The sequence below is a fragment of the Acartia tonsa genome, chromosome 12 (genome assembly GCF_053477335.1).
Source record: "Acartia tonsa isolate MP-2025a chromosome 12, ASM5347733v1, whole genome shotgun sequence".
Lineage (NCBI taxonomy): Eukaryota > Metazoa > Arthropoda > Copepoda > Calanoida > Acartiidae > Acartia > Acartia tonsa.
In genome coordinates, this window is record NC_137271.1 from 17,780,409 (window position 1) to 17,804,752 (window position 24,344).

The 24,344-nt window shown below is 33.0% G+C and overlaps 1 protein-coding gene across 1 annotated transcript in view; it reads left to right on the plus strand.

Annotated features, from left to right (window-relative positions):
- Window positions 1–24,344, plus strand: part of LOC145334096 (BCAS3 microtubule associated cell migration factor-like) — a 71,071-nt gene that overhangs the window by 34,065 nt on the left and 12,662 nt on the right. Inside the window, exons 26-46 of the mRNA XM_080179380.1 lie at window positions 2,818–2,892; window positions 3,343–3,423; window positions 8,437–8,531; window positions 9,243–9,349; window positions 12,664–12,853; window positions 13,128–13,221; window positions 13,613–13,686; window positions 14,450–14,553; window positions 15,069–15,160; window positions 15,464–15,530; window positions 15,951–16,042; window positions 16,569–16,762; window positions 17,197–17,239; window positions 17,933–17,970; window positions 18,758–18,866; window positions 19,222–19,344; window positions 19,717–19,782; window positions 20,769–20,862; window positions 21,532–21,610; window positions 22,557–22,674; window positions 23,740–23,806. Of these exons, the coding sequence (XP_080035506.1) occupies window positions 2,818–2,892; window positions 3,343–3,423; window positions 8,437–8,531; window positions 9,243–9,349; window positions 12,664–12,853; window positions 13,128–13,221; window positions 13,613–13,686; window positions 14,450–14,553; window positions 15,069–15,160; window positions 15,464–15,530; window positions 15,951–16,042; window positions 16,569–16,762; window positions 17,197–17,239; window positions 17,933–17,970; window positions 18,758–18,866; window positions 19,222–19,344; window positions 19,717–19,782; window positions 20,769–20,862; window positions 21,532–21,610; window positions 22,557–22,674; window positions 23,740–23,806 (2,002 nt within the window). The remainder of the gene's footprint in view (window positions 1–2,817; window positions 2,893–3,342; window positions 3,424–8,436; window positions 8,532–9,242; window positions 9,350–12,663; window positions 12,854–13,127; window positions 13,222–13,612; window positions 13,687–14,449; window positions 14,554–15,068; window positions 15,161–15,463; window positions 15,531–15,950; window positions 16,043–16,568; window positions 16,763–17,196; window positions 17,240–17,932; window positions 17,971–18,757; window positions 18,867–19,221; window positions 19,345–19,716; window positions 19,783–20,768; window positions 20,863–21,531; window positions 21,611–22,556; window positions 22,675–23,739; window positions 23,807–24,344) is intronic.

Genomic DNA, 24,344 nt, shown 5'->3' on the forward strand with positions numbered 1-24,344 from the left:
ATGAAATTTAGCAAATTTAATTGCTAAAATAAAAGTATTTAAAAGTCATCTTTTTTAAGGACTCCTTGTTCCCTTAAATGTCCATTAAAACCGCGAGAACGGCAAAAATCGTTAAAAATCACACCTACGGCGGCAAATAACGGTGAAACGGTTGGCCGGAGGCAAATAATGCATAAGTAAAGAAAGTTCCGCCTCAAAAAACATTGCAGAGATGACTTTGGGCTCTAAAATGACTCCTTCCCCCTCTAACGAGGGAAAATTTCAAATTAACAAGAACGAAATTGTTCAAACCATGCAATGTAAAATGCTCAATTACTCAAAAACGGCCGGGAGGCCCCAGGTTATGAAAACTGTTTTAAACACAATACATGTTGCATATTAATATTATTATTGCAAAACCCGGGGCATCTTGGCCGTTTTTGGGTAAAATGGAGAAAACTGATTTTTTTGGGGTTAAAATCTTAATATTTTTGGTGAAATTTTCTCACAAAATGTCAATTTACATCACCAAAAAAATATTTTTTTTAAAATTTTTCTTTAATTAGACATTGGTACAGGTATCTGAAAAGTACCTCAATCAAAAATTATTTTCATAAGATGAACATAAATGTATTTTTTGTTGCTTTGAAAAAATTGTGTAAAAAAATCTGGAAAATCATCAAAACTGAAAAGAAATTTTTCACTCCCTTTTTTAAAAATGGCACAAATCCGCCAAGAATGAATACTTTTTAAAAATTTCTTTTCTAGCTGTCTACTTACAGCCATTATTAATTCCTAGGATAGATAAAAGTCAATTTTAAATTTTTTGGATGTCCCACTGGATCCCACTGTGATAAAAACTCGTATATAGGATGAAGTGGATTTAGAAAGTATTTGTTTGTGGACAATTGTCTACCTGACCTTTTATTTACAAATCTCTAAGTAAGCAGGGATATTATAGGGATAGGACAATACATGATAAACTATTCTTTAATCCAATTAATAAATATTTTGCCTTTTATAAGTATTAATTGGGGAAAGGTTAGGTTTTATATTATTTTACCCGCCATTGCCCTTTCCCTCCCTTGGAACTAACATAAGCCTCCAGAAGTTTTCTAGCTCAACTTTTGACAAACTCAGCCAAACTTGAAGTGAATTTGAAAAAAAGTTTATGATGGTCTTTCCAAAAATTAAGCAAAATAAAAAGCATTAAGATTGACTTTATTTCCACGGGGCCGTATCTTCTGAAAAATAGCTTGGAACCTGCATGGGACCATCATAATACTCTATTGGAAGTTGTAGACACATTGGTTTCAAAAATCGTTTTGTATAATAAATATGCAAGTGCACTTCACATGATTATACATAGCAGTTTTTCAGTGTGGCTTCTCAGTCATGTATAGCATCGAATTACAGGCAATTTTCTTCGAATATTAAAATAAAAAATCTTATTAATAATACCAGTTCTTTAGCCCGGGCCTTCCGCCCTTCGGGGCTTACAAAACTAGTTTTAATTTTATAAGTTTTCTTTTTAATATCAGCGTAAAGCTGACTATAAGACGATGCGATAAAAAACTTTACTTGTATAGTCTTAGATAATTTTTGGCTGTTTTCTCACAACTCCTAAGTTTATATCTGTACATAAAAGTTGAGAAGTTGAAATACAAAGGATCTCTGACTCCAGTTTGTTTCTATGGTTATTTTATTCCTTGTTGTTACATTACAATTTAAACCCTGTCTTGCCTTGTACTCTACTGTGAAAACACTGATTTTTTAAACTCTGGAAAGTTGCATTAGAAATCCTATTTTAAGATACCACGCTGTGCTTCTTGACAAAGAAAATTAATGACGTCGCCTCACTTTAAATTAAAAGTTCTTTTTTTTTATTTTTATAGGAAAATTATGATTAGTCTATGCAAAGATTCATTACCTTTACTTAGCCTAAAATAATTTGATTAATTTTCATTTTCAATATTGACGAATTGTTTTTTCAGTACTTTGGTAATGTGAAAAATCCTTATAATATTGATATAGTATTTTTACTTTTGTCTACCTGCTTTATTAATTCCTTGAAAAATGAATATAGAATATACGTGGAAATTATGAAAGGAGAAATATATATAGTCAATTAGGTTGATAACATGAACATCATTTATTGGTCAGTTCGTCCATTGATAGCTTTAACTTTCTGTGTCTACGAGACCATAGTGACTTTTGTAGGCTAAACTTACAAAAGCAAAGATCTATCTTGGAAAATCTTTATTCTATCCGCTAGACTAACCACGCACTTTAAGTAAATATAAACTAAAGGGATGTGTATCCTTTTTACTAGAGTACCTTCTCATCAAGGTAGGGGATATACGGCTCTTTATTACACTAGTCCCCAAAGGTTTATAATAACGTTTTCTTTGGGGACTTTTTATTGAATTTTGATTAGTTGGTGCATTACGTCGAGAGTCCAAATTTTTCAACACTAATTTAATATACAGAAGGGGTAATTTTGTGCATCATCATTGGGAAAATACATCAATTTATTGGCTATCGTCTTATCCGTTCATTTATCTGGTTTCGTCTACATTCCCACGAAAAACTTTGTGTTGGTCCTGGGAAGGATTTAGGCTATTTAAGGGTGGGCATATCAACCTCTAATGTTTTAGAATTTTTCTATGTATTTACATTTTTTGGATTTAGATTTAATAATTAACAAATTATTATCTATATGTATTTAATATGTATGAATATGTAATGTATGTATCTATTTCTATGTTATTTACCTACCTACATTTATATTTTAAATGTAAATTATTTTTAAATATTTATTAATCTATCTTTTACTAGGTTGAGATCCTGACTCATATTGGACCAGCTAGAAGACTTTGGATGGGTCCCCAGTTTTCATTTAGACCATTTCAGGTACGAATAGTTCTTGTTTAGATTTTTGTTGCTGCTGCTCTACTTATGGACACAATTGTCCTTGTAATAAATATATACATACTGTGTAGCTAACAGGCGAAATTGATAAAAAAATAACAATTTTGGGTCAGATAAAAAGGTCATCATTACTACAAAATATTGCCCCCAAGTATTGCTCAAAATCACGAAGCATTTAAAAATATTTTTTATCTATCTATGTAAAAACATGGAGAGGAAGATTAGTTGAGAGACCTGGACGTAACTGTTGTCTGCAGACTGTTTATCTATCTATCTCTCCATCTTTTCATTTATCTATCTATCTATCTTTCTATTTAGAAACCTGGAGAGGAGGATGAATTGAGAGACCTGAACGTAACTGTTGTATAAAGACTGTTTATCTATATATCTCTCTATCTCTTCATTTCTTTATCTCTCTATCTTTCTGTTTAGAAACCTGGAGAGGAGGATGAATTGAGAGACCTGGACGTGACTGTTGCCTGCAGACCCAGATCTGATCCTGTTCAAATGCCGGTAAGTTTACCTGTGTTTTACTTAGGGATATTATAATGGATTTTAAAGGGGGGGGGGGGGGTAATGCAACCATCTCGTAATCAATGATTAAATGACACTTAGAATCTGAATTTCGTTACGAAACTTGGCATGAGTAATCCTTGGTAGGTCTATTTTTCCTAAATTGAACAAAAAGTTGTAACGGCTAACAGCTCAGCCGTTTAGCTGTGTTTTTTGGCTATTTTTATGGCAATTCTGTCATAAATTAAGTAGGAATCAACTTTTTGTAACATATATTGCTTTAAATCATGTGAGAAGATACGAAAAACTATTTTTAAATTTCTAGTACCAGCAACTACCGTCTAGAACCGTTTGAAAACGTTTTGGAGCGGCAAATAGTACTATGTGTTGTAGATAGGTTTCGTGACGGATTTGCCCTGAAAATAGCCAAAAAAATAGGTAAACGGCTAAGCCGCCAACCGCTAGCCGTTACTTTTTTTTCAATATAGGGAAAATAGACCTATCAAGGATTACTCATGCCAAATTCGTAACAAAATTCGGATTCTAAGTGCCATTTAATCATAGATTACGAGATGGTTGCATTAACCCCCCCCCCCTTAATCATTTGTTAATATTCTAAAATATTCCCCCATGTTGCTGTTGGAATGGATATAGCATACGTGGATATATTGACAGGGGAAAATTTGTCGTCAATTTATATTGCTAATATAGACTTCATTTTTTGGTCAGTTCGTTCATCCAGTACTTGGGGAGGGGATGGGTTAAAAGGGCGTAGATGGGTGATTATCACTTGATTATCCGGTGCAACATCCAAGTAATTATATATCGATTGCTCAAAAGTTCGTACGTACATATCTCATTTTTAAGTAGCTGCGCTTAACAATAGAAAATGCCTAAAATGGTTAATGCAATGATTATTTTAGTTTCCCCCCATTCTTTAATTCTCCATAAGATAGTGTTCATGTAATATTCATAAAAAATTGAATAAAATAACATTACATTACATTTCAGTGACCTATAGTTATTGAAACCTAATTCGACAGCCCTTTGATAGCACGATCTTTATCTGTAACTTCTTACATTTTTTTAATAATTAGTTAAGCCTGTTTTATTGGCCAAGGTATTCTTACTATCATTGTAAATGCCAAGCATAGTTAGGTGATGTACTGAACATCTTTTATTATTATACGGTTTACCCAGGGAAAAGGGAATGTGATTCTGACAAACAGCTCTAAAGAAAAATTTCCCCACAACCTCCTTTTATTTTTCTCCCCTTCTTTTCCACTTCTTCTAAATTTTGCGGAATTTTGGAATTAATTTCCAGAATAGCAGCCCCTGGGTTTACTAGAACCTTGGAGTGAGGGAATATTGGTCTGCAATGAAATTATACCTTATCTTAACAGTTGGCTTCGAAATTTTAGGTATATTGTTTGAATATTGATGGTTTCAAAGTTATTATTGCTGGGGTGGGGATGCATCCGGATGTAATATTAATTTATGATCCATAGTCTTATCCCTTAATATCTCTGACTAAAGCTCAACACCTATATTACAAACAATTATGCTATTTTTGCAAACAATATACTTTTACCTTATTGGTGCAACACTCTGTTACTTTAGTAAGATGAATTAAGCTTTTTCTTAATTGCGCCATAAATTATGTGCTCTCCTACTTCTGGCAGGTTGGGTGCAATGACGTTTAAATTGATCTACAACCCTTCCTTACCCCAAAAACTAACCAGCTATCAAAGGCAAACTTTACTAAACCAAGAGTTTGGGGGAAGATTAATTAATTCCCCATTGTCCTATCCCTGTATCCTTTGCTCTCTTTATTTTCTCAGAATAATGGAAAATATTTAATGGTATAGAGATGGACGGATTCATTAAACATCTCTTGTACTTGATAATGAACGTTGAATTAATATTCTTCTCGACCCTGGTTAAAAATGTATGCCTTTTAGTTTATAAGTATTGAAGGTTAGAGGGTTGTTGATTACTCCATCCATTTTATATTCTCAAAGAAACAACCAATGTTCTTTGTCACCTTGTTGCAATGATATTTTTCACATTGTAAAAATTGTATTACTATAGAAATAGTTTTCATTAAGGAAGGGGACTTAGGGCAGTTTATTACACAAGTCTCCAAAGTTTTTGATAATGTTTCCTCAACAACTTTGGGTACTTTTATTGAATTTTTAAAGGTTGTTTTATTAAGTTCATTGATTGTCCAAACGTTTCACAATCTGTATTGATTAAATAAGGGACTACTAAGTAGTCTCAATTGACATTGATATATAAACCCTGTGCAAAATAGTTTATAAATATTAGGGATGGCAACAGGGGCGTCCAAGCTTTTTATTTTGGGGGGGGTAAAATTTTTTTAAGGGGAGGGTAATTCGGTTTTGGGGGGGGTAAAATGGCGCACGAAGCGCGCCGCAAATTTTTTTTACCCCCCCCAAAATTTTTACCCCAGGGGTAAAATTTGCTTGGGGGGGTAATTACCCACCCTGAAATCTGTTGGCAGGGGTAAAATTTGTTTACCCCCCACAAAATTTACCCCCAGGGTAAAATTTTTGGGGGGGGTAATTTAAATTTTATCAAAATTTTTTTTTGTTAGAGATTTTCTATTTTGGGGGGGGTAAAATGAAAAAAATGTTGGGGGTGCCTACGGCACCCCCAAATTCGTTTGGGGGGGTGGGGTAATCGCCCCATTACCCCCCCCCCCTTGAACGCCTATGGATGGCAATCCATCTATTTTTTGGACCGGATTCGGATTCGGATTCTTACAAGAATCAGTCTAAAAATAAAACAGAATTTCCGCGGATTCTGGATTCTTATTTTTGACGGATTCAGGATCATGATTCCGAATTCTAGCAATATTTTAAAGACTTAAAAAAATAAGTTAAGGGGTTCAATTTTACCGGGTACTGGGCAGATTCTAAAGCTGCGTTTTCTCATATTTACACAGTAGCTTTTCTTCTATTTCTATACCCTACAGCGGCCAAAATGACTGTTAAAAATTAAAATATATATTCGGACCAAAAAAACCTCAAGATTCTAATTTTAGCCTAACAATTAAGAATTCGAATCCGCTAGGTATTTAAAAACGGATTCCGGATTCGAATTCGGATTCCAAAATTGGCCAAAAATTGGGCGGATTCCGGATCTCGGATTCGGATTTGTATTGCCAACCCTAATAAAAATGAAGTTATATACCAAGTTTTCATTAATTTGAAATAAATGCAAATAAAAATTACATCTAAATCAAATAAAAATATGTTAAATAATTGACGTTTTGTGAATGTTCTTTCTTGGCGGGAAAAATTCTTGGTTGGATGGGGAATTAATGAGAATATATATATGATTATATATGTACATAAGATTTTACTTTAATGATAATCTTACGGTTTGGGTATTAAATTAAATAAGAAAAATAATATGAACACACAATACCAAAGAGGGAAGGGACATGTGACTGTATAATTATACTGGTACCCAAATTTTTACAGACATATTATTCTCTCATTTGTGGGCTGAAATCTTATTTTAAATCTTGATGGATTAAACTAGTTGTGTCTAAATTAATAATTTTAGCTACAGAACAAGTTCTTTTGTTTATCATCACTGGAGATGTACATCAATGTATCTCTTATGGTCTTATCTCTTAAGATTCTTGGGGCAAATAAAAAATGTGGGATAGAATAGCGAGTGACTGAGTGACTTACGAACTCACTTTAGACCCTAATTGTAAAGTAGTTGCGCTTCTATATGTCTGCGCCATATATCAGAAGTGTTTTCATGGGGACAGTCCCCATGAAAACAATTCTGATATATTCTCTTTAAGACTACCTGTTCAGGGATACATCAATTACTAAAATCAGTCAATAAATAAGGAAATTATGCCCCAAAACATGAATATCTCGTAATAAGGTTTCCCCTCTGGCATACTGGATTTACTTGATTTACCTCACTCAACTTTCTGGCGTGTTGTACAGTGAAAAAACTACCCCCCCCCCCCCCCCTTATTTTTGATTTTCTTCAAAATTAAGGGGGGGGGGGTGAAGTCTTTGCCTTGCCGTGCTTTTTTCCTCCTTGCCGTTTTCCAGACATTAAAAAACTACCCCCCCCTTATTTTTGATTTTTGTCAAAACTAAGCGGGGGAGGGGGGGGTTTCGGTGCTCCAGTCTACCACATGTAAGCAAGAACCTAAAAATTTAATAATAGTATTATAGGCAATAAGAGGTTTCATCAAATACAGCCGTGGCTAGTGATATGAATATGACAGGGAGGGAGGGGACATTGGACTGTAAATTAAATTACACTGGTTCCCCAAAGTTGTCCTATTAATGGATTAAAAACTGTTCGTACTTTTATTTAATTTTGATTGGTTTGTATGAACCAACCAATCAACATTTGCTAAAATATTTTCAGTTTAATTTCCCCTCTCTCCCTGTATCATAGGTACAAAAGATTGGATTATTTTTGCTAAAGAAAAAGGCCGCAGGAATTTTCAATCTTAATGATGAAAGGGATGTCTGTGAAGTCTTATTAATTATCCACATTCGGAAAAAAAAACATTCTTACCATGGCTCGGCAGCCGCAACAGAGTTTAGCTGACATTTAGCCAATCGCAGCTTCAAATTTTTGGCAAGGATCTTAAGGGATGAGATAATAGATGATACATTGATATACAATACATCCTTAATATTTCTAATCAAGATTACATGTTATAATAGATGAAATAAATGGTTGAAAAGTTTGAACACTTTAGTTTAAAACTAACCAATCAAAATTCAGTGAAAGTATCAAATTTTTTTGACCCAACAAATAAGATAATGTGGTCATAAAATTTAGGCACCAATTTAACTTACAGTCCAATTATCCACTCCTATCTTTAATTTTTGGTCATTCGTTATTATTGTTTGTTATAATTGGGGTAGGGACCCTCTATAAGATCCTGACTTGTGTAGCATAATTATTATGAAACGTGTTGTTGATTATTTGATTCTGTAGGGAGGTGGAATAATGCGACAGAAACCGGTTTATATTGAGTGCGGGTCAGCCAACAGCTTTGAACTGTCTCCAAGATTCGATGCTGCCGCCGTCAGGTAATTAGTTTTACAGTATGGCTTTGAAACCGGTTAATAGCCGCTGGATTAGAACCGGTTTTAAGCCATACTGAAAAATCATGTATAGCATCGTATTACAGACAATTTTCCATGAATATTAAAATAAAAATCATAAATTTAATACCAGTCTTGTAAGCCCTTGCCTCTGGTCCCTCAGGACTAACAAAACTCTTGGAAATATGCTTATAATTTTCACTTTTACTATCCGCGGAGAGCTGTCTATAATACGGTGCGATGAAAAACTATTCCATTTTAATCACCGAAACTGCTCTTCAATTCCTATTCTCCGATAAACGTTTTGTCAACAAAAAAAACAAGATATTATTTGGTTTGTTAGTTTAATTAAGAAAGTGCAAATTTTTTTGCGTGAAAATTCCATTCACTTGCCCGATAATTGTGATAGGTGTCTGAAATGACTTTAGAAAATTCCTTTGTGTAATTAAGATATTTAGTTTTTAACTTACTTTGTTCATCGCTCTGTCATTCTATCTTTTCATTTTAGTAAACCTTTCTATCTAAGTGTCGAATCATTTTATCCGTGTATTTTTCTATCCACCTTTTTATCTATTGGGACATAATAACTACAATAACTAACTATCTAATCTATCTAACTAGTTAAAATTACTATCTATCTAACTACCTACAATGACTATTTATCTAACTAACTACAATTATTATCTATCTATCTAGGGGCTCAAGAGAGCAAGTCCATCTGGACGTAGAACAGGAGCTGAAGGAGGCCATGAGCGATACTGTGGCATCCAACCTGTCCGGTCAACACGGTGCCACTGGGCAAGGTAGGCTCTTTCCAGTATGTCTTTGAATGAAACCGATTAATATCCGGTGGATAAGAACTGGTTCTCAGCCATACTGAAAAATTATGTTTAGCATCGAATTATATCCAGTTTTCTATGAATATTAAAATGTACATTGGTATATTTTAGCCCGTGTTATCGGAATCTTGGGGGATAAAAAAACTGGTTTTAATCTTATGATTATATATTTTTATATGCACGGAAAGCTGTTTATAATTCGATGCGATTTTATGAGAGCGGTCAGAGAAGACTAAACATTTAGGGATACTAAAATAGAACAATGGACATTAAATTATTCCCCCAAAGATTTGTAAAACGTGATATGTTAGCTGGTAAATATTGGAGGAAAGAAAAGTTTGTAAATTGATTTAGCGCCAGAATGGATTAATAACCTGGAAAGGGATGGTTCAATGAAGGATAATTAACGAGCTAAGATTTGTCTTTAAACAATTATTGCAACGTAGTTTTTAAAGAATTCAAAAGTCGGTTTAGTACCTGGGTTAATAATTGCCATTAGCCAAAAAAGGATTTTCAGGTCGTTAAATTTTTAAAACTGCATAGTAATAAAATACAAATGACTCGCCTCCTTTGGACAAAAAAACAATAACTCTTCATGGAATTATCCCTTTTTACAAAATTAAGAAATATAATAGAATGACAAGGCAAACAAAAAGTTTCTGAATTCTTAGTCTTCCCTGCAAAGCTTGATTTGAATATGCTTGGTGATGGGATATTTTTTCACGAAGAGAGCGATTGGACAATTTATGATAAATTAATCTTTACCATTTTTTTGTGTATAGTCTTTATTGTGCTTGGGTTGTGGGGTTAAGAGATAAATTTTATCTCTAGTGACTTCTCCCTATCTGGGTAGGTATTTTTAATAAGTTACTTTAATGCAAATACCGAAAATCCAAAAAAATATTTTTGTGGGTTTTACAGAGATAGGTAAATGGACAATAAGTTATACTTCCATTCCAAGTTCACATGTATAAATTTGGTAGCTAATTTTGGAGGAAGAAATTAAAGAACTCCCTGGATTTTTGACTGTGGGGTAGTTTAATTCAGAACCCAATTTACCCCCCACGGTTGGACCCTCAGATGTCAAAACTTTATTTTAGTGTTTGGCCAAAATGACTTTGCAATTGTATCTGTAAGTACGTCTAATAACACCCTTTGCTATTTTTAAAATCCTAGAAAATTGCATAAATTCGCAACCTTTTTTAGAACCACTACATAACTAGAGTTTTAAAACTTTTTATATAAAATCCTTTTTACAAAAAATATCAATAATTACTTAAAATTAAACCTGAAAGAAAAAAAATCTCATTACACGTGTTAATTTGCATGTTTTAGGTCTTTTTTTGAGGAAAGTATAACTTCCACATTTTTGACAATAATTATATTTTTTTAACATTTCAAAGTAAAATATAATAAAACTTAAACGATTTTTCTTGAATTATCAGTTGAAAATTTCATCAAACATACAATTTAAGTGATGAAAATTTAATAAAATCATTTTTTGAATGTTTAGAATTACCAATTTTCTACATTTAAAACAAAATGTTAACAAAATTTAAAAACATTTTAACATATAACTTCAAAAATCAATAACATTTTATAAAAAAGATGTTTCAAAAAATAAATCATTAAAAGGTATTAAAATGCATTTCAAATTACTTAAAATTAAAACGAGAACATCTTTTTACAATGTATTCTGTGTAATAGAGTTTAAATGACATGATTAGTGAATGAAATATTTCCTAAACTCATTGAGCCTTTTTGTGACTATATTAAAAATAATTTATTTTGTTTTATAGTGTTTTTTTATTCAAATATTTGACAAAATTTTCCCTACGTCAATAAAATAAAGTCAGTTTTTTACTGTTTCCAGGTTTTTCTTTATAATTATAACAATTAAATATAATATAAATCTTCATTATCTTTTATTTGAATTATCATACACATTAAAATGTAAAGTATAAGCTAGAATAGCACTTTTTTTAACGAATATTTTAATGACATTATATCAAAATAATTCCTCTTAAATATCACACAACATATGATTGGGAAGTATAGCCATTTCTTGGAGGTATAATATTTACAAAAATACCATTAATTCTGTTTTTATCAGAAGTTAAAAAAATTGAACAATTCTAAAACAATGGTTGGCTGTCTAGATATTGAGTACACTAAGACTACGGCTCTGTTCTATTGAAATAACGTTGCAAAAAGAGGGGTTCTGAAAGTAATCTACCTAATTATTTTTAAATAACCAACAAGTACTGTCAGTATCTTTTTCTTGTAATCTAGCAGACAATCAAATCATAACACAATTTTCATGATAAAATATTCAGGTTTCTACTTCACATTTTAAAAAATATACTGATCAATAAAATGTTCAAAATTTTACTTTGTACTAATTGAAAAAAATATGTTGTAATTCTTATTTTAAAGTTACATTTTTATCCCTGACAAAATCATAGACGACTTTTAAAGGCATCTTATCTAAACTTTTTGAAGAAAAACTTAAAAACGTTAATTAAGTATTAAAACTATTTTCTTCGATTTTTCTGAAGTTATTATCGCATTCTATGGGTTTTTTATTATCATTTACTTATATCGAAAGTGCCAAACATTGTACCCTAACTTATTCATTTAATAAAAAAACCAAGCGTGCCCCGAAATTCCTGCAACTAAAAAAATGATCATATATAAGAATTTGGGAGAATAATATTTATCGTCTATTGTCCAATCACTGAATTGAAGTGTGTTTATATGTTTGAGTGTTCTAAAACTAACACGGTGAAGGGGTTATTTACTTCTAGTATCAGATTGTCCGTGGATACGAAAATAAAAGTTGCAGGATTAAATCCATTTTTATTGGACCTAAAGGGATTAATTTTATGATTATTATATTCGTGTTTATGGACAATATAAGGCTTTACTAGATGTATGTTTTCATCACGGTTCAAAACCAGTTTGTATCCGGCTGATATTTATCTGGTTAGGAGCAGTGATGCAAATATTTAACTTTGTGTACGGCATTTATTACAGAATATTTCAGTTGTAGCTTTTCTTTTTAGAGGATTTTTATATTCTAAAGTAGCGAATATTTCTTCTAAAGAACTATTTTGCCTCTATAGTGTAATTTTTAAAGTGTAGGTATCATGTTTTATTTATGTAATTTTAAAAACAAACAGCCTGTTTGTACTTTATTGTGATGTTTGCATACAGGCCCTTTCACTAAGAATGTAGAAGAGTTGAACTAATAAAAACTGGTCACATGCTATAATTAGGCTCCCTCAAAAATCAAGGCGACGAATTCTTCTGTATATCCACCGAGGACGTAAGTAAGGGGGAGGATTCAGCTGCCGCCAAGCAGAAAGTTGGCGGTATACAGCCGCTGGATCAGCAGGGCAGGAGCAGAAGCGGCAGCAATGTGTCTGGTGGTTCTAGAAGCCGACATTCTTCATCGGCTATTCACAGGTACATTTTTGTCACTATTGATAGGTTCGAATCTCCTCCAAAACCGCGACATAAAATAAGACTGTTTTTTGTTCTTTTTTTAGGGATAATGCCTTGTCCTTTATCTTTGAAATTCAGTTGCGACAAAATTATTTTTCTCCTATATAGATAGGGTATTCTTTAATAAACTTCAACATTCTCTGATGAAAATGACAATATTTTTATTTATTTCCTTTTTCCTAAATATTTAATTTACAAATTTCTCTGTTAGAATTGTTAATTAAAATTCTCCTAGGGGAGTTGAAATGATGACAGCTGAAGGAAAAATATTTTCTGTTGCCGTATCTCAAGCTGCCAAAACTAAGGAAGAACCAAACTTTGTTTATAAGGTAATCCTATTATATAAAGTAGTAATGTTTTTTTTCTTACTGCTTCATTTTAGTGAAACTTTACATAGGTCCTAAGATGGTTTTAGGCTATTTTATTTTTAGATATAAGTCATAGAATTAAGACTGTAATGGCCTGATAAGGTTTGTAACTATTTTTGGAGAGGCTACCACCAACCACCCCAAGAGAAACCATCCATAGAAAATTAATACCCAAAAAGTGCTATTAAATGCTGTATAAAAGTCAAAAGCACATAAATTAAAACATAAATTAAATTTTTCATCACAGTTCTCAATTAGCTTTATTTATAAAATCTGGTTATAAACAAAATAATACCTATGAAGTAAAAATTTGTAGAATTTAAGCTATATCAATAATCTGTATTGATTTAAGGATATGGAAAATCAGCCAACTGACCGTCCTGTGATATTATGCAGTAGCAGCGGCAGCAAACAGAGTCTGAACAAGTAAGTCAGTACTTTTGTAGAGTAGTTTTGATTCTCTTCTCTGATATAGTGCTCAATAACTGTTATGCCAACAATTTTTGCATCAATTATCCTCATAATATATGATTTAAAAATACAAGTTTTTAACCCCAATCATTATTAATTGTGAAATTCTGTCATTGGTAGTATGTAAACATTAAGGGCCAGAAAGGGAACAAATTTTAATTTAACAGTCACTATCATCTCTTTCTAATAATTAGCCATTATTTTAACAGCGCGGCGCTGCTAATATATAATTAGGGTACATACGAACTGTCAGTCTGTCTCAACGTAAATTACTTTAGTTTACATGGTTTCATTATTTTTCAGTTTTTTTTAATTGCATTTTCTCGTATTCATTCGAATCCGGTGGATAGGAACCGGTTCTCATCCATACGAAAAAAACTATGTCTAGCATCGTATTAAATCCAGCTTTCTACGAATATAAAAATGTACAATCATAAGATTAAAACCAGTTTTTTATCCCGTGCCTTCGGCACCTCGGGACTAAAAAACTTGTTTTAATCTTATAATTGTACGTTCTATATCCGCGGAAAGCCGTTTTTAATACGATGAACGAAATAACTATTATATCATTTTTCTATGTTTTCTTTCTATTTTAATTTTCTGTTTTATACAGACCAACGGATAAAGTTGGTTGTATCCTACTGGATGTTAGGGGAACGGACGAACAAACAAAGTTATCCAATATCTCCGCTATTATAAAAAAAAATCTTGATTACAGAAACCTTCTGGATGATTCTGACTCTGAATTCCTGCCTGTCCACAGAGATCCCACTGCTGTTATTGATTACGAGGATAACAAGGAGAAAAACAAGGCTGATACAGGTAAAGAATATCAGGATTATTCGGGGAGGGATGGGTCACTGGACTGTAAATTGCATTGGTATAATGTAATAAATTTGGACCGTTGGAGTGGATTTATTATTACTTGGATCTTACATCAGATTATTATGTACTCTAATTAAGTGAAAATTGTACCGACCCCTCCCCCCTTCCTTCCCCTCCTACTGGATAAACGAACTGACCATGGAGAAATAGCAACCTAAATTGACGAGAATTAAATTTTCCCCTGTCATAATTTACTTATCATTGAAGGAGTATTAAATTTATTGTTTATTGTCTTAACCTTAAGATCCTAGGTTTATTGAAAGATTTGTGATATTTATGTATATCTATGGACATTACAATGATGTGCCTTTTTAAGTTTTATTGAAAATGTACAAAAATTGTTAGATCGGTTACTTAAAGTCTTTTGAGATGGGCGTGTTTTGAGATAGGCGTTTTTTTAGATGACCCCTTCATATTTAATAAGGTTTAGTTTATCTATTTTTTTTCTTCAGTTGACATTGAAAAGAGTGAGAAATCAGAAAAAGTGAATGATGAAATTGAAGATGAAATGATCAAGTCTGAAATTCAAGAGGCCATAAGCCAGGTACAATCAAGTTTTATAAACATATTCATTGGCTCAAAAACTTTGAGGACATTTATTTGATCTAATTGAGTTGTACAAACCAAAAGTGCCAAAAGTTTTCCACCATATATTTTTCTATTAGAGATATTTCTTGGGAAGGTGATGCTTCCCTCCCTCAAAATAGTTAGAAACCTTCCCAGTACTTGTGAGAAGCTACATTGTAAAGGAGAACCATATTGGTTCAGCGAGTAGCGAGATCATTCGGTAGTTACAAAAAGACAGACAGACATCCTGTTACTTTTATTTAAGGATTTTATTATTAAGGAGGAGGACAGAAAAAGTACTGAATCCTATGAGACAAAGAAAAAGAACAAAAAGAAGAAAGGAACAGGTAGCTTAAAATTTCTATGTTTCCATTAATTTGATAGGATAATTTTGATATGTTGAAACAAACCTTTTCGCCGATAATTTTAATATTACAATGGAGTAATTCTGTTTCTTGTTTGTTATCGATGCCGATTAATATACGCTCGATTAACCATACTGAAAAATCATGTATAGCATCGTATTACAGACAATTTTCCACAAATATTCCAATAAAAGTAAAAAAAATTAAACTAGCCCGGGTCTACGGCCCCTCTGGGCTAACAAAACCGGTTTTATTCTAATATTTTATCATTTTGATATCCGCTGAAAGCTGGCTTCTAAAATACGATGCGATAAATAACTATTAACGTCATTGGGGGTGTACATTAATTTTACGGGCATTGCCCTATCCCTTAAGATTCTTGAGTATATTTTTGTTATTAAGGTCGCACAGGCGAACCAGTTGTGAATTACAGCTCAGCTGATGAAACTAAAGAGGTCGAAACAAAAGCAAGAAAAAAGAAGGGGAAAAATAAGGTAGACATAAATTAATATTATAATTATTTGTGGCGTGACGAGTGCTGATTTACCATATTAGTTCAAAAACCAGGAATCTAGGGGCTCTGAAGGGAAGTGGGGTCGACCCATAACTATAAGTATACATTTTATTTTTTTTTAAGTTGAAAAAAGTAGGGTTTTAAAAAACAGCTATTAAACTTTCCAGGGCCTGTGAGAAGCTTCCCAAATTCAGACAGACAGACTCGCAAACATTATAATATTTTTAGATGATTGTTAGAATACTTTTTTTCTCGTATAGCTTTGAATCCGATTAATATCTGGTGGATTAGAACTGGTTATCAGCCACATTGAAAAATTATGTCCAGAATCGTATTATATCCAGTTTTCTGCGAAAATAAAAATGTACATTCATAATCTTAAAAACAGTTTTTTTATCCCATGCCTTCGGCATCTCGGTGCTAAGAAACTGGTTTCAATCTTATAATTGTAATTTTATATCCGCGAAAAGCTGTTTAAAATACGATACGAGGAATAACCATTATAGGATAAAGAGGAAGACAAGAAAGTGGCTGAGCCCACAAAGGATCTTTTTGATGATGATTTCCCAGATCTTGGCGCAGCTGATGATAAAAAATCCACCAATGATAACAGAGAAAAATCTCCCAAAATTGAAAAGAAGGAAACATCTAGCTCAGCTGATAAGAGTAGCAAGGCTAACAAGAATAATGAGACTCAAAGGCAGGGTTGATAAACATTTAAAACGGCATAGTAGTATAAAAAAGATTTAGTCCATAATTATATTTTTTATAAAAATATATTTGTACTTTTTTATTGTATGTATAATAGTGTTTTTTCAGCATCAAACTGTTAAAACTACACATATTTATTATCAAGGAGGGAAGGAACATTAGACTGATTATTATGGTGGTACCCAAAATTTTATAAGCAAACACACCATAGGTTTCATTGGCTTAAAATGTGTATTAAATCTTGATTGGCAGTGTCCAAACTTTATAATCAATAATTTTAATCTTCAGAAGGGGTAGTCTAGTTTATAATCATTGAGGACAGACATCAATTTATTGTCCATTGTCTTGTCCTCTAAGAAGCCAGGCTTCTTATGGACATAACTATTTTAGTTTGTTAAAAATTATCAACCCCTAAATTTGAAGGCCTAGGCGGACGAAAAAGAATTCAGAGTCTGATTTACTTCAGGTTTTCATACAAATAAAGATAAAATCAAAAGTTGCTTATTTAAGATTTGAGAGTTTGTAAGAGGATCATTTTTTTGCGTAATTCCGTAAAATTTGGTGCGTGTTGGGTTGTAGTCAAATGCTCTTATTAAGTCAAACTTTTCTTAATTATGGACCATTTCATAAATGTATTCATTTGGTTATAATTAAGAACATGTTGACTTAATAAGAGCATTTGACTACAACCTAACATCAAACTTTACGGAAATAACACGAAAAAATGTCCCTCTTTCTCTTTTTAAAAGTAAATGTTTGCCTATATGTTGCAGTAAAAGGTAAAGAAAGAGACTAGAAAAGGATATTTAGTGATTTAGTAAATAAAAGTTCGTTCACTCTTACATTACAGAGGGACAGAAGGACTGACAGATACTAACACTGTTAGAGTAGGTTAGCTATTAAAAATACTCTTTATTATAAAACTAGCGGCTACACCCTTAGAGGCCTCTAGAAGCGCTTGATTTCGAATTTGTCTAGGAGCAATTTCTCATGGGAGGGTGGTGGTACTTTCCTCCATAATAATTATAACCTCTCTATGGACCTATGAGAAGCTACATTGTAGAGGAGAATCATATCGGTTCGTTACAGACACACACTTACAGATCCTGTTACTTTGATATAATGTTTGAATATTTATTTGTATGAATAATTGATTTAGTTTTCGTCTGCTGCAGAGGTTGAAGATGATGACAACGAAGGAACACAAATGTTTAAATTACATAGTCAGATGTTATTTTCCCTCCCTTAGATATTTTTTCTGTATGGCTTCGAAACCGATTTATATCCGGTGGATTAGAACCTGTTCGCAGCCATGCTGTAAATTATGTATAGCATCGTATTTTATCCAGTTTTCTAATAATACAAAAACTGGTTCTAATCTTACATGTAATTGTACACTTTATATCCGCGGAAAGCTGTTTCTAATACAATGCGGTAAATAACTATTATTCCACTGAAATCTTACGGATGGTTGTACAGACAAAGCAGGTTATGGAGAAGTTGTTCTTTGTTTATGGGAATATTACAATTAATTGTGTATTTTGTCTGTCCTTATGTATTTTTGGGTCCATTGTCCTATCCCTGGATCTCTAGTTTTAATTGTATGTGTTGGAAGGGAGAGTGGATAAGTTAAATCTACTAGAGGCTACACCCCTCTAGGGGCACTTGAGGAAAGGGGAGTTGAATTAGATTTTTTTGAGAAGGGTTAATTTTTTTGTAGGGTTGATTTATCTTGGGAGGGTGGTGGTACATTCTTTCAAAAAAAATTATAAACCTTTCCAGGAACCTATGAGAAGCTACCCTATAAAGGAGAACCATATCGGTTCAGTGGTTAGCTAGATTCCTCTTTACAGATAGGCATCCTGTTACTTTATTATAAGGATAAACATTCGTTCTTGGAGATTAACCTGTTGTCCATTGTCATTTTGTGAATTATATTTTTATGTATTTATTGTGATAAATCATTTAAACATTGGTGTACTTTAGATGACCGCAAACCTGAGTTTTTCATTCGTGAGAGGTCGTCTTCCGTTGATTCAGAGCTCATTGATTCGGCCACAAGAGTAAACCCATATGCGGCTAAACCTCAAGAGGTAAGTGTCCTCTATATTTTTTTTATAAAAACTGTTTTTTTAGGTTATATTAAGTAAGGTTTAGATAAATATTATGTGGGATGAGATTAAGATTATATTCCGTTAGGAAGGGGGAGGGTTACCATACAGTTACACTTTTGATTTTAGCTTAAAGAAAAATATTTTGTTGGCGTAATTTTATATTAGAATCTTATCGGTTCAGCGGTTAGCTATACAATATACATAGAGACAGCCACATAAACATCTCTTACTTTTAGAATAAGGCATTATAAATAAGAATATAAAACCTCATTCTTAAACAGCAGTATTTAAGATGTTTATCAGTTTTAATAATTTTGTTTGTGTTTTTATTTAGTCTGTCTGGCTACAGAACATGTTGAAGCGAGGCACGTCAGTGATTGAGACACAAATATCCGGCGCTGTCTGGAAATATGAGGAGGAGGAGGAGGAGAAAGCCTCGGGCGACGAGGAGATGAAGGTACAATTATTCATTGCAAGCAGCTACGCCCCTAGAGGCTTCAAGCGCAGGGAGGAGGGGATATTGGGCTGTTTATTTCATTAGTCCCTAAAATTTATAATATCGTTTTCTTAACATTAAGTTGGGTGTCCAAATATTTAGACCAATAATTGTAATCTACAGAAGGGTTAATCTTGTGCATCTCCATTGGGGATGTACATGAATCAGTCATTGTCTTATCCCTTTAGATACCTGCTTCTAATGGCACTTTAAAGAGTGATGGGTGGGTGTATTCGTATTATAATTTCACTTTAAAGAGTACATAAAAAAATCTGGTGCAACAACCAAGTAATGATATTTCGATTATTCGCACATAACTTTCTAAATATTTAGGAATGTGAAAGTGGAGATACAGAAAACAGTAATGGTACTAAGGATCATAGCCCACAACTTTTACAGGTTTCATATTTTACATCTATCGTCCTTTCTATCTCTCATTATATAATTTGTTGGCTTATCATTTTTAACACCCGTGTTATCTATCTAATGATTATTTTGTCAGCTACTTTATAAATAGAGTATGCCAGTTCTTTTTGTCTTCCGTCCTATTAATTCATAAAAAGTTTTTTTTTTAATTTACTTCTCTATTGTACGTACCTATTGAATTTTCTTTCCTTACTAACTAGGTGCATAATAAATCTATGATTCTATATTCCCGTAAATTTATCTATCTATCTCTGAAAGAGAATTCAGTAAAGAAAAAGCGTTCGAAAAATAGCTGATCCATCCATTTTTCTTTAGTATTGATCTGTTTTGGAAGGTGTTTATTATCTATCTATCTAGGTAGTCTGTAGACAACGTGCCTGTCTATTTATCTTTCTATCTATCTATCTAGGAGGATGAAGTACAGCCTGTAGATGATGCTCTTGGTACAGTAGCTGACAAACTATCTATCTATAAATAACCACCTATCTATCTAATAGGATTAAGTACAGCTTGTAGATGACGCTCTTGACACAGTAGCTGACAAACTATATTTCTATCTATAAGTATCTATCTATCTATCTAATAGGATTAAGTACGTGTACAGCCTGTAGATGACGCGCTTGACACAGTAGCTGACAAACTATCTTTCTATCTATAAGTATCTTATCAAGTATCTATCTATCTATCTAGAAGGATGAAGTACCGCCTGTAGATGACGCTCTTGACACAATAGCTGACAAACTATCTTTCTATCTATAAGTATCTATCTATCTATCTAGGAGGATGAAGTACCGCCTGTAGATGACGCTCTTGACACAGTAGCTGACAAACTATCTTTCTATCTATAAATATCTTATCTATCTATCTAGGAGGATGAAGTACCACCTGTAGATGACGCTCTTGACACAGTAGCTGACAAACTATCTTTCTATCTATAAATATCTTATCTATCTATCTAGGAGGATGAAGTACCACCTGTAGATGACGCTCTTGACACAGTAGCTGACAAACTATCCGAACTGGAAACTAAAGATGCTGAAAAACCATCAACTAAGGAATTCAAATTATTACAATTAATTCTGGAAACGGGATAGAATGGAATATGGATGCTGCTATTTCAACAACTAGCAGAAATATTTTTTTCGTGTTTTTGACAATTAGTTGGTGTGTTTTTGTTAATTCCAATATTAGTCTTAAAATTACGAATACTTTAATCTTTCAAACTGGCAAAATTCAGGGATCCAAAGAGATGAGACAATGGCCGATAAATAATATTGATGTACATCCCCAATGATGATACACAAAAGTACACCTTCTGTAGAACCGTTTCAACCACCAATTGTAATCTACAGAAGAGGAAATTTTCTGTAAAATCATTGGGGATGCAATGTAACAAAACATATTCGCCTGAATTATGTCAATCCACTCTGTCATACTATAGATAGTACCTATAACATTTTATTAATGACGGTTTTTTTTGCAGTCAGATTAATATAATGCAGGAAGGAAAGAGTCTTTGGGCTGTTTATTACACTAGTCCCCAAAGTATTATAATAACGTTTTCTTATTCCTTTGAATAACAACTTTTTGGACTTTCATTGAATTTTTATTGTTTGGTTCATTAATTTGAGTGTCCATTTTTGTTTGTCATCAATTAATCGCACAGTGTATTATCCCTTTAGATCCCAGAATCTGATGTGTAATAATTTGAAAACTCGGAATAGGCTACAACGAGTAAAACTGACGAAGATGATGGTTTTATGCCTATTTCGTCTAGTGGAAAGAAGAATAAGAAAAATAAGTAAGTCATATTAATGAATTTTTTAAACAAAAGGCATGCATACCTCAAGGACGTTCAAGTTTTTATTATTTTTAGGGGTTGAAAAGAAGGGTTTTGAAAGGTTAGCAGGAGCGGAGAAATCTAATTTTTGTTTTAAATAGGGGGCTGCATATGGTCCTCCAAAAATTGACCTTAGACGCACTTGCCTATAGTTTTTACTTCTTTCACCGATAATTTTTTTTTAGCATTTTTTAAAAACCCTAAAACATAATTCTTTGATCTTTCTATCTAGCAATCATCTTTCTTAGCTAGATAAGATCCTTACTATATACTTATCCATTTAATTGTTTCTATATCTAACTTGCTCTATTATTTCCTACCTACTATCTATTAACATCCATTTATCTATCTAAGTTATATCTTTCTATTAAGCTATCACATTTATCTATAAACAGCTCTTATAAGAGACTATTTTACAATATCTATTTATCTATAATATCTCTCTCTCTATCTATCTATCTCTATATATCTATCATACTGTCTATCTTTCTATCTGTCTTTCTGTCTGTCTGTCTGTCTGTCTATTTATCTATCATATCTATCACACTATCTAGAAATAAGAGTGCCCCCGCCTCCCAGGAGTGTAGCACAGTTAATACAATATCTAACTATCATATCTATCTATGTAGAAACAGGAGTGCCCCAGCCTCACAGGAGTGTAGCACAGATGATGAAACAGTTTATCTTATTTATCTATCTATCTATCTATCATATCTACCTATCTATTTATCTATCATATCTATATATTTATCTATCTATCTATCTATCTATCTATCTATGTAGAAACAGGAGTGCCCCCGCCTCCCAGGAGTGTAGCACAATTAATACAATATCTATCTATCTACCTATCTATTTATCTATTATTTCTATCTATCTATCTAGCATATCTATCTATCTATCTATGTAGAAACAGGAGTGCCCCCGCCTCCCAGGAGTGTAGCACAGATGAGGAAACAACAACTACAACAAGCACCACAACATCTACCAGAGCAACCCCACCTAAAGAGGAGGGGGAGGGGTCTAAGGTATGTCTTGTCTCTTTGCATTAAATATTTACACTTAAATATGATATACTTTAGTAATTAGAAAAACATATTAAATGACTTCTAGGATTAGAATAAAACAATAGAGGGGGAAGGTGTTAAAAAAAATATATGTTCAAACCCCCGAGGACCTTGTGTTGACTTTCAATTGGGTCTTTGATAATAAACCAACAGCCAAGTCGCTACAAAATAGCAGAAAGCAGTTTGCTAGCAGTTGAAAAAGGTCCTCAACAGGGCCGAGGGAACCATTAATATTTATAGATTTATTCTCCTAGGTGTAATTTATTTTAAATTTAAGAACATTAGACTTTCGCAAAGCATTTAATATGATTGTCTGCATTATTTTTAAAAAAATTGTATTTTGAGTATCTACTTCATAACCTGATATGTCCATCTGTCTGTTAGGTTTTTCTTGCTGACACTTACAAATATTGCTAGGTTAGTCCGGTTAGGGAGGGGGGGGGGAGTTTTTCGGGTTTTTTATTACTTTTGGTCAGGTTAAGTAATATTTGGTACTGGGTAGCCCCACAGGGTTAGGGAACCGCAGGTGCTGACCCATCAGAGAAATTGAAAATCTGACCATAAACACCAAAGATATGGGAAAAAATGTGGTAAATATAAAAATTGCCAAAAACCTGCTAAAAAGCGGTCCGACCGTCTTAAATGTTTTACAATTAATTGTGCTCCTTAATGATGGGAATGTTGTCAAAAAATTTCAGCTTTCTATCTTTTATAGAAGCTGAGTAAATCACATTTCCCCAATAGCGTTACGGACTGACGGACTGACTGACTGACGGACAAGTGAATTATAAAGTAGCTTCGCTACTAAAAAGGGGGAGGGTCAGTGCTAGATTAAGAGAATTTTAAGGGAAAGCACTAATTGTCCTTGTTTTCAGGATGGATGTAGTTTAGGTTAGGTTATATTGGTTACTGGGTAGCCCTGCAGGGTGGGTTGAATTGCTAGGTAAAAATAAGGGGGGGGGGGGGGGGGGTTCAATGCTTGATAAGACTGTTTTAAGGGAAAGCACTAATTGTCTTTGTTTTCAGGACGGATGGAGTTTCGAGATAGATGAAGAGGATGTTAACAAATTATTGTTCCAAGATTCAAACTCAGGTTAGTGAACATCTTCTCCAGTATGGCTTCGAACCGATTAATATCCTCTGGATTAGAACCGGTTCTAATCAATACTGAAAAATCGTGTATCGTATCGTATTATATCCAGTTTTCTACGAATATTAAAATGTAGAATTATAAGATTAAAACCAGTAAAGTTAGCCCGTGTCTTAGGCATCTCGTGGCTAGCAAAACTAGTTTTAATCTTGAAATTGTTCCTTTTTATATCCGCGGAAAGCTGTTTATAATACATTAAAAACTATTTTACATTTTAGTTCAGTCTGTTGGACTGTAATACCATTAAGGTGATAGATATTTGTTAATCAGAGATGGGTTTTTTAAAGATGAATGCCGCGTTTTTTTCGAAGACGAAGACGATAGGATTTCAACAGAGTATACAACTTAAGAATTAAAAATCTTAAGTATATTATTTTAGCCATTTGTATCATGTCTAATACAGCTCTAAAATTATGCATTAATTAATATGCAGCAAGAATGGATTGAAGATAATTTGGTTTTCTTCTGTGAATGCCGTACC